Consider the following 10,667-nt stretch of genomic DNA (forward strand, 5'->3'; position numbering starts at 1 on the left):
CAAAATCCATCATGTGTCAAGTTAGTTCTATACCAGGATGCCTTCGAAGTAGTTAACCCTTTAGGCTCTGCCAAGACAAGACATAAAGTTTTAGCTGTCTATGCATCTGTTGCCAACTTACCACTTAATGTACGGTCTGATACAGACCACATGTCACTTGTGTTATTGTGTAGAGAGAAAGATTTCAAAGCGTTTGGGCATGCTAAGGTGTTCTCTGAACTAATAACAGACTTGAAGGAATTGGAGGATAATGGGATTGTTGTATCAAATGAAACAGTCAAGGGAACCTTGTATTGCATTGCTGGAGATAATTTGGGCTCCCATTGCATCGGTGGATTCACTGAAAATTTCAGCACCTCAAAATATTTCTGTAGGTACTGCTTAATAAACAGATCTGACTTTCAGGGTGATCCAAATCTGTGTGGACCAGAGAGGACTATTGAGAACTACAATTCTGCTGTTGATCGCCTCCAGACCGAAGGTACATCCACAGATGTGGAAGGAGTAAAGTTTAAGTCGGTCTTTAATTCTTTGAAATACTTTAATGTCTGTCTGCCAGGTTTGCCACCTTGTCTGGGACACGACATCTTTGAGGGTGTTTTGTCTTACGATGTTGCACTGTATCTTAAGTATTTCATAAAGAAAAAGGCTTGGTTCACTTATTCCATTATGAATCGACGGATTAAACAGTTTAAATACTGCGCTTCCGATGCTTCTACAAAACCATGTGAGGTCAGCCCCCATGGAACTAAACTCTCAGGTCAAGCTGTACAGAATTGGAATTTTCTAAGGCTTTTGCCTCTCATAATTGGTGACAGAGTGGAAGATAAAGCAGATAATGTGTGGCAGTTGACTCTGCAGCTGAAAGACATTGTGGACATGATATGTGCTCAGAAAATCTCTGTCCCTCAGGTTGCATACCTTGATGTTCTTTGTCACAGCGTGAGGTGGGGTTGGACCCAAACGCAGGGGAGTCGGCAGGCATAGCAGAAACAAGGGTTTTATTCTCAAAACTGGGAACAGATAGGGTACTAACACGGACAGGTATGGTAAGGACAAGACAAAGACTGGACACAAAACAGAAACCTAAATACACAGAACCAAACGACACACAGGTGGACACAATAACGCTAACGAGAACAGATGAAGACAATGACAGGGAAACACTAGGGCAGGGCAAAAAACTGAAACCGGGGGGGGCACGGCTGTGGCCGTGACAGTTCTTATTCAAGAATATTTAGAGTCAAGAAAAGCTCTATTCCCAGAATGTTGCCTGAAACCAAAGCATCATTATTTACGTCACTACCCAGAAATGATTCTGAAATGTGGACCCCTGATCAGATTATGGACAATGCGCTTTGAAAGTAAGCACAGTTATTTCAAGAGATGTGCAAGGAATTTGAAAAATTTCAAAAACCTCTGTCTTACTCTGTCTGAAAGACATCAGCTGTTACATGCGTATCTTTCAGCAGGATCGGGCAAGGCTGTCTTCCAAGTTAAAGATGGTTGTCCATTTTACTCAGGACTATACAGTAAAGCCATTCAAGATGCAGTCAGACAATTTGGCTTCACTGAGACCAACACAAAGGTCACAGTAGAAATTCTGTATAAGGGAACGTCATATAAAAAAGGGCAATTCCTTATCACAGGGAACATTGACTCAGTGCAGTTTGGTGAACTAGTGCTCATTTTGATTAAAAATGACACTGTTCATTTTCTGATGTCAGTGTACACAGCAGAATTCCTTTCTGACTACCACCTTTACTCAGTTAGGAAAGACAATGAAAAGATGCAGTGTCTGAACATCAGTGACTTGATTGATTTCTATCCATTGCCATCTTATATGAAACCAAATAGTTCCTTTGAAACACAGTGTGTTATCACATTGTTAACTGTCTTGGACTGTCATTCTGTGGTTAATTGTGCTTTAATCACTTACATACTCAGAAATGGATAATCCAGAGAAAATCAACATTCGCAGTGCCATCACAAATGTGATACCAGACCTCCCAGCCTCAGTATTGGATAATTTAGTGGAGACACTCCAATCATTGGGGGTAGAGACCAGCGAGGATTTTCACTTCATCCAGGAAGCTGATCTGCTTTCAACACTGAGACCAATTCAAGCAAGAAGATTGGTAGCTGCCTGGAAACAAACCAGTAAGTAATTCTGACAACCTTTTTTGAAGTAGGTCTGAACTAAGGATAAAACATACTTTAAATACATTTTGTTGATTCCATTCTTTACAGCACAAACCAATGAAGGCCATAGCCAGTCAGCATTGTCTCCTCCATCTTCCTCAACATGCTCTTCAGTCAGTCTCTCCCCGTCGATTACTGCTGCAGACTGGGTTGACGACTTCCAGATCCCATGGACAAAGTTTCCTGAAGGCTTGATGCAGTGTTTAGAGAGGGGGAAAAGGCCAAGTCCATGGCTACGCAGAGAAATGGTCCGGATTGTTGTTAATTTCATGATGGAAGCCTGTGCCTCTCCCAATACAAAAGCCTCCATAGAAGTTGCCAAAAAAATGGTTGCAAAGTATCCACAGTCACTGCAAGATGTCATAGCAGGTGATGTGATTGGACAAGGATATCACTCACTAGTCAAGCAATTACAAGCCCGGATTGAAAATGTGAAGCGGTCTTCAACACCAAGGATTAAGAAGCGCAAACAGGGGTCAGAAGAGTACGAAACAGATGAAATCCCAGCTGAACAAAGGGCAGCTAAGCAGGACACCTATGGTTGCATAAAGTGGGACATGAAATATATGCCAGTGAGTGAGACACCAGAAAGCCAACAAGAGAAGACCAAATGAAAGCGCTCAGTGAACAGACTAACTTCACCCCAGGCGAGGTAGAAACTCTAATGAAGTGTACCTACTACTCCCAACGTAAAGAGATAAACCAGGGAACAGATCTGCAATCCCTCGTGGAGGACTGGCCTTTTTTGTTCCAGGAGATTGGCATGACAGTCCACTTCCAAGAGCTCACTGGCATATCACTGAAAGAGACTTTCCTCACCAATGTTGAAAAAAAGGGAAAACGGCTTCTGGACTTAATGAGAACCTTTTGTGCAGACAAGAGCAAAAGAGTTCTTCAGGCTGTCACAAAGCTGGAAATTCTGAGAGGACCGTTAGAGGGCTGCTCAGAAGATGTCAAGGATATGATACTCCTTCTTCTCTCGTACTTTAATGAAAAAGAGGAGAACCTCTTCCACTATGTGGAACAAACATGTCTGGCAAACGAAGTACAAGTGGAAAGCTTGCCTGTGACACCATGCATCATTGTATGTGGTAAGTGTTGATAATCAGTTTCATTAAGCTAATGTTAGGAAGTATTACATGAAAACTGTCATTCACTGTCATGTTTTAAAGTACTGCTTCAAAGCCTAGCAATTTTGGTAAGACTTCTTCTGGATGGTAATGGCTGGTCTGTTATTCTACCTGTCTGTTCTTTGCAGGAACGTCTTGCTATGCCTCAAGACAGTTTATGCTAAGTGTAGATGGCAAGGTCGTGAATGACCACATCCCCAACTTCATCTCTGCCATCTGTTTGATGTTTGGAACCTACTACTGCCTCAATATCCATTATCCCGTGGATCTGGGCTCCACACTTGAGTTCATTCAGAGGTAAATAAGTGTTTTTATTTATATTTTTATTAGATAATAAAATAAAAAGATTCCTTGATTATGAAATTATGTTCAAAGGTGTTTCTTCATGATCAATCCGGAGAGGGGCACAAAAGTTGAAACAAAGAAGAACAAGAAACAGCTGTCGGTGAACCCAAGAGTCCTCACCCTCATCGCAGATCTCGCTGACCAGGATTGGAGAGGGACATGTTAACCCTTGTGTGGTGTTCGGGTCTGTGGGACCCGTTTTCACTTTTTATCAAAAGAAAAATGATACGATAAATTATGTTTTCAAACTCAGACTCATTGGCCTTGGCTCATTTTCTGTGAAGAACATATATCAGAACACATTTTCAATGACCACACACCGTACACCCCCCCTACACATTTATATTACATACAGGATGTTTGGGTCCACTGGACCCAGGGCTAATAAGAGTGTGGAAATTGTAGGTCCTGTGTACCTTCACTCTGTCCTCCTCTTGTCTGGGCCTGCTGTTAGTGTGTGTGTGTGTGCGCGTGTGTGAGTTTTGTGTTTCTGCCCCTGCCGTCCCGCACAAGGTTGCAACATTGTTGACAAATTCAAGTACCGCACCTGTCTGCTCTCACATTCCCGCACATTTTACCCTCTGTCTTGCGGGAACCAATATTTATTTGCTCATACTCTATCCCAGCAGCAAATTGGGGGCGGGACAATATAAATATAGCTTTGCCAGTGTGGTTCCTTATCACAACTGATCAAGATGGCGAAAAGATTGTCTGCTCAGAGGGCAATGCAACTGATTTTGGAAGAGAGAGAAGCTTTTGACGATGAAGTAGAGGAAGAGATTTCAGAATGTGAGGATCACATTTCTGAAAATTCAGAGTCTGACAGTGACTTTGAAGAAGAGGATGAGATTGATCATCAGCTACTCCAAAAACGAAGACGAGCCACAGGACCAGCCCATCAGCAGCCAGCACAAGGACCAGCCCATGAGCAGCCAGCTCAAGGACCAGCCCATCAGCAGCCAGCTCAAGGACCAGAACAAGACCGTCATCATATAGAAAGGGGAGAAATATGGATGTCAAAAAAATATGAAATTGAATGGTCTTCTTGCCCAAAAAATGAGCCACCCCGCATGGCTGCCAATGTCATAAGGATGCAACCAGGGCCAACACGGATGGCAGTAACTCATGTGCAGGACACCAAGTCTGCTTTTGAGCTTTTCATCACGGATTCAATCCAGAAAATTATTCTGGATTCCACTAATTTGGAAGGAAGGCGTGTGTTTGGAGAAAGGTGGAAGGAGATGGACCAAACCCACTTACATGCCTACTTTGGGGTTCTCATCCTTGCGGGAGTTTTCAAGTCCAAAGGGGAATCCACAGAATCCCTGTGGGATGCAGAAACGGGCAGAGAAATTTTCCGGGCAACAATGTCCCTGGAAAACTTCCACATCATTTCTAGGGTTATCCAGTTTGATAACCGAGATGACAGACCAGCTCGACGGCAGAGAGACAAGCTAGCTGCCATCAGGACAGTGTGGGACAAGTGGGTGCAACGCCTCCCCCTGTTTTACAACCCTGGGCCGAATGTCACCATCGATGAGCAGCTGATGCCATTTAGGGGGCGCTGCCCCTTTAGGCAGTATATACCATCTAAACCTGCAAAATATGGCATAAAGATCTGGGCTGCCTGTGATGCCACTTCCTCATATGCTTGGAACTTACAAGTATACACAGGGAAGCCTGATGGAGGAGCCCCTGAAAAAAATCAAGGAATGAGAGTTGTCCTGGACATGACTCAGGGACTCAGTGGACACAACATCATATGCGACAATTTAAAAAAAAATTCTAATGAAGTTCAAATAGCCTAAATAAAAATCTATAGTTATGAAAAACCTTCCTTCATTTGTAAATTTGTTGATTGTTTTTCTTGTTATTTTGATTATAACTGATTTTCTTTTTTATCACATTTTATATAAAATAAAAAAAAACGAGAAGCACTTTAGTTCCTAAATGTGATCTAACAAAGGTAAAGGGCAACTATTAACACTATATGCTGTTTATATTGCTTTTGATTGAGATGAAGTAAACATCTGTTGAGTATTTTAACTTAAAATTGTTTGATTGTGTTGAATTAAAAACCCCAAAATGCAGCGGGTCCAGCAGACCCACGAACACTGGCTGAGTAACTAAAATATGAACACCACACAAAGGTTAAAGATGGACCTATCCAACTGAACTGTTGTCTGACCGCACAGCGCCAGCTGTATAAACTGGTATGAAACAGTATACACAAGGGCTGCAAATGATCATAATTTTCAGTATTCTTTCTTTTCGGTCAACTTAAGGGTCCTTACCCTCATCGCAGATCTCGCTGACCAGGATTGGAGAGGGACATGTTAAAGACGGACCTATCCAACTGAACTGTTGTCTGACCGCACAGCGCCAGCTGTATAAACTGGTATGAAACGGTATACACAATAATAATAATTTTCTGTATTCTTTCTTTTCGGTCGACTTAAGGGTTAAAATAAGCGATTTTGTTAAATTTATGTAAACTGGCTCATTGTGCATTTTCTGTTGAATTACTAATGCCTTTTGATTACACGAGCAATAAGCAGCAATTTTGTGTATTTTTTGTTAAAGGCTGTACTTTCAGTAAGTCAAACAATAAGAAGTTATTACTTGAACACTAAGATCAAGGCAACAGCTATTTTGTTGCCATTTTTGTTGGAAGCTGCACATCAGCTGAACATCCGTGACTTGATTAAAGTTTGAGTTGTGCTTTCCAGTTTTGACTTGGTTTTTGTTCCCAGAAGCAACCTTTCCTTATTACACAATATTCAGTAAGTTGAAGTATTTATGGTACTAGCAGTAAGTTTGCTTGGTTATTGATGCATTGGAATTGATTTGAAAGTTTACATTATATTAGGTTAACAATATATGTTTTTCCATAGAGATTTACCACAAACAAAAAACATTTTCAACTGTGAAATTTACTGGCATACCGTAATGTTCTATATGTTATCACTGTATTTTTTATGGTAAAATTCTGGCAACCACAGCTGCCAGTAATTTACTGTAAATTATACAATTTTTTGTGTTTACCGTAAAAAGGTTCATAGTATTGCTGTTATTTTAAAAGAAAATTACTGTAAACTGGTTTACAATAGATCTGGTTTTTACATAGTAATTTACTGTTGGAAAAACAGTTTTCAACCATGAAATTTATAGTTCCTAAAAAATCATACCGTAATGTCTTATACATGGTCACTATATTTATTACGGTAGTTTACTGTAAGATAGTTTACATTCCGCCTGTTATATTGACAGCAAATTACTGTAAACAGGTTTATGACATATACTTTTTAGAATAGTAATTTACTGTAAATAACACAATTTTAAACATTGCATTTTACAGTTCTCAAAAATCATACCGTAATGCCTTATACATGGTCACCATATTTTTTACGGTAAAATTCTGGCAACCACAGCTGCCAGTATTGTACCGTAAAATCGACAGATTTTTTTTTACAGTGTACCAATACGAAACTTTTGACACCTAGGTTGTCTATGTAATCCAAATATTGACTGATCCTTAGGGGGGCGAAAATAAACAATAATAAAAACTAGAGAGGGTACAATTTCTGGGGAAATTGTAGGGTGTGCTTGCTTGCGTCGGTTGCAGGTGGGTCCGTCCTCTAAGTTTTTCCCTTCTAGTGATATTTTCAAGCATTTAGCCCATTGCAAATTTCATTAAGAACACCCTTTGAAACAGCTGCGAACCCCCTTTGAAACAAGCTACTGTAATAACTTTGTCACTGGCAGTATATTTCAGATGGAATCGCGATTCAAACAGTACCGTCTGCTACTGAAAATGTGCCCCCCAAAACCTAAATAATAAGTTTGACATTAATGTAGGGGGAAATGGCTAATTCAAAATAAGTTTGCTAGAGGCAAGCTAGCTGCTGATACTCCACATAGCGCCGGAAATGAAAACGTTTCTTTTGACATGAAGTTTAGCTGTGGCATTGAAGACAGTACTACACACTGCGGGCGAGCCGAGTCTGACTGAGGCTAACGTCAAAACAAGCCGCGATGTCACTCAAATTCCAAGTTTTACACAAATCACAAAAATATGCTGACCCGCTGGCTGTCTTCGCAATCGCCATATCTTTAAAACACTGCCCTCCTTCTGATTTTTGATGTAGAATTGAGTCTGGTACGAAATTAAGAAAATACTAATCAGAGATCGACAGCTGACGCAATCGTCAACGGAGGCTGACGGGGCTCTCACGTAGCAAACCAATCAAAGTTTTTACAGCAACCTACATTAAAATCTCACCATCTGGCTGTCTTCACAATAGTCATATTGTCATAACATTGCCCTCCTTCTGTTTTTTGGTGTAGAATTGACCGAACTATAAAATTATGAAAATACTAGACTACTATGACGCTTGCATGGCTGCCGCCTAGGCAGTCTCACGGGCGACCCGCACTCGCTCGAATTACAAAGACTTTCACAACCTAAATAAAAAATCAGAGATGGCAGCTCCACTCGAAATTGCTCAACAAAGCCCAATGGTTGGTAATTTTGGGGGTTGGCATTTTTCACTCATAGTCCAAGCTCCAACTTGCATGCTAGAACGTCTCTATCACGTTGTCTCCATGCGTCATTGCTAACGTGTGCTGACGTAGTGACGTAGGCTAGCACTGAGTACCCTTCGTTGACAGAAGGCACTTTTTGGCACAAAAACCCAATTTCTACTTAAACCGTGCAACGGAACGCAAATAAAAATACAAGCAACTCAATCGCTACCAAGACGAAACTTTTGACACACAGGTTGTCTACGTAGTCCAAATATTGACTGATCCTTAGGGGGGCGAAAAGAAACAAGAATAAATATATATGATAGAGAACAAAGGTTGTGCCCTTGCCGAAGGCAAAGCACACCCAACTAGAAACGGCTGTTCCTGCGAAACAGCAGTGAGAATGCTGAATACCTGAATGGGGATAGCTGACCATGCTTAACCCTTGTGCTGCCTTCGGGTCACATGACCCAAAGGTTCATAATGAACCATCATTGTGTTTACCCAATTTTACCCAATACAAAAACAAATAAAAATTATTTTCTTTTAACCTTTGCAATGTGGGGGGTCTGAGACAGCCCAACGGTTAAAAGAAAATGCTTCACTTTGTTTTTGTATGCGGTAAAGTTGTCGCAATACGACGGTGGGTCACAATGACTGATGGGTCAGAATGACCCGAAGATAACACAAGGGTTAAAAAGCGGAAAATTGTGAAAATTTTGTAGAAAGTTATAAGGTGAAGCGCCTGAAAGATATTTTTGAAAGGGGCTGGAGCTGGACGAAGGTATAAAACTATAGAAAAGAGAAGAAAAATGCAAAAACAGAAATAGTTCTGAAGAATTTGAAAATTTGGCAGAAAATGATTTGCTGGAGTTTCAAAAGGCCTGAAATGTATGTTAGAAAGGACCTGCAGCAAGATGAAGGCAGAAAAGTACAGAAAAGAGAAGAAAAATGCAAAAGTACTGGCAGTTGGAAGGTACTGCTGTGAAAGGTATTTTTGAAAGGCCCTAGAGCAATATGAAGGCAGAAAACAGAACAAAAGAGAAGAAAAGAAGAAGAAAAATGCAAAACAATAAGGGCAAAAATTCAGTAAGATGAGCTGCAGGAAAATGTGAAAATTTAGCAGAAAACCAGTTGCTGAAGTCTTGGTTGAACGAATTTGAAGGTAAAAGGACAACACTGGAATGACTTGAACTTGCTGGAAAAACGTAGCAACCGTTGGTCATTGGCAACATTTCTAACCTAGAATCTAGGTTTCAAGTTCAAGACGGAGGAGAAACTAATCATGTGTGCCTGCACACCCAGTCCTGTTCAGACACAATTTAAGATGACATCAAAATAATAATTCATAGTGCAGGGTTGCCAATATTGTCGTTGTCCCTGGTGAGTTTTTTATACTTAAATAATAAGATCATGCTACATCTAACCAGCGGATCATTTCTTGCAAGTGTGTCAAAGTGGTATTTTTACAGACTGTATTAACACCGAAGGCTTGAATAATAACCAAAGGCGTGAAGCTAGAGAGAGGATGCAATGGAAAATTACCTACATAAGCTAGATCTACTGCTTCAAATTGAAAACGGAGACCATCTTTTGATTAAAGACAAGTTCCTTAACCTCTGTTGTCAATATCGCCAATAAAAGGTAAATACTCTTCAGTTACGAAGCATTTGTTTGTAGCTAGGTAATGAATGATAGTTATTAGACCGTATGTGACCTGGTTTCGGCGTTCTATTAGCAGCCATGATGACAGTAGCTTCACTAGAATGGCCATAACTAACAAAAGATCAAATATCGAATCTGTCCGCTGTTCTACATTGCCCACATAATTACGTATATTTAATTCCAAGACTATGCCGAAACCATAGCTATCCTTTATGTGTCTGTGCGGTCAGAAATACAACTCCTTTGGCAGTTTCAAAAACGCTCATGGTGCGTGTCTGTTTGGTTGCCACGGTGATGGCGCAGCTGTGATAGCTAATGAGCTAGGCAGAGAGATAAACGAACATTGTCTTGTGAACATTTTAAAGGTTGAATGGTGTCTCTAGCTGAAAGTATGCTGAAGTAGTTACGTTTGAAAGAGGAGGAAGCTTTTTAATGATTTTAAAGGATTTACCATTACTTTTAATGGGACAATAATTTGCACAAAAACCTTAATGTCTTGAAAAGTATAAAAGTGAGAAATACCAAAAGTCATAGCCAACATCTCCTGAAGGAGCTGAACGTTTTGATACAAAAAATCGTAGGAATCGGTGAAAGTATGCAGGACTAGTTAAAGGCCAAAAAACGGCGGAAGAACTAAGAAGTTGATACTAGAAAGGAAATTTCCTGCTGAAAATGCGTTGGAATGCTGAAAGATGAAATTATTTTTCTTAAATTGCAGAAAATACAGAAATGAGAAAATACCCACAAGCTGAAATGAATGTCAAAAATGTGTGAGTCACACAAAAGAGGCAGTGTGGA

The 10,667-nt window shown here is 40.4% G+C and overlaps 2 protein-coding genes across 4 annotated transcripts; both read left to right on the plus strand.

Moving 5' to 3' along the window:
* Nucleotides 1-223: 223 nt before the first annotated feature.
* On the plus strand, nucleotides 224-2,818 carry LOC134024869 (uncharacterized). Its single transcript, XM_062467589.1, has 3 exons — nucleotides 224-481; nucleotides 1,948-2,160; nucleotides 2,251-2,818. The coding sequence occupies exons 2-3, from the start codon at nucleotides 1,950-1,952 to the stop codon at nucleotides 2,814-2,816; spliced, it is 777 nt and encodes a 258-aa protein (XP_062323573.1). The 5' UTR covers nucleotides 224-481; nucleotides 1,948-1,949; the 3' UTR covers nucleotides 2,817-2,818.
* Nucleotides 2,819-2,937: 119 nt separating this feature from the next.
* LOC134025494 (uncharacterized) lies at nucleotides 2,938-6,349 on the plus strand. 3 transcript variants are annotated; one of them, XM_062468541.1, is made up of 5 exons: nucleotides 2,938-3,293; nucleotides 3,461-3,629; nucleotides 3,708-3,839; nucleotides 5,847-5,890; nucleotides 5,963-6,349. In XM_062468541.1, coding segments are annotated over exons 1-4 (630 nt in total). In that variant the 5' UTR covers nucleotides 2,938-2,965; the 3' UTR covers nucleotides 5,848-5,890; nucleotides 5,963-6,349. The 3 variants fall into 3 exon arrangements, with proteins under 3 accessions (XP_062324525.1, XP_062324524.1, XP_062324523.1); XM_062468540.1 differs by having other exon boundaries at nucleotides 5,983-6,349; XM_062468539.1 differs by having other exon boundaries at nucleotides 5,847-6,349.
* The last annotated feature ends 4,318 nt before the right edge of the window (nucleotides 6,350-10,667 follow it).

This window comes from Osmerus eperlanus, chromosome 8 (genome assembly GCF_963692335.1).
Source record: "Osmerus eperlanus chromosome 8, fOsmEpe2.1, whole genome shotgun sequence".
In the NCBI taxonomy this organism is placed as follows: Eukaryota; Metazoa; Chordata; class Actinopteri; order Osmeriformes; family Osmeridae; genus Osmerus; species Osmerus eperlanus.

What these genes read in the sequence shown, in the direction of transcription:
- LOC134024869 (XM_062467589.1), top strand. Translation starts at nt 1,950, where the DNA reads ATGGATAATCCAGAGAAAATCAACATTCGCAGTGCCATCACAAATGTG. An exon ending in AGCTGCCTGGAAACAAACCA is followed by an intron (nt 2,161 to 2,250) that starts GTAAGTAATTCT and finishes CATTCTTTACAG; the next exon opens with CACAAACCAATGAAGGCCAT.
- LOC134025494 (XM_062468539.1), top strand. Translation starts at nt 2,966, where the DNA reads ATGACAGTCCACTTCCAAGAGCTCACTGGCATATCACTGAAAGAGACT. An exon ending in ACCATGCATCATTGTATGTG is followed by an intron (nt 3,294 to 3,460) that starts GTAAGTGTTGAT and finishes TGTTCTTTGCAG; the next exon opens with GAACGTCTTGCTATGCCTCA. An exon ending in ACACTTGAGTTCATTCAGAG is followed by an intron (nt 3,630 to 3,707) that starts GTAAATAAGTGT and finishes TTATGTTCAAAG; the next exon opens with GTGTTTCTTCATGATCAATC.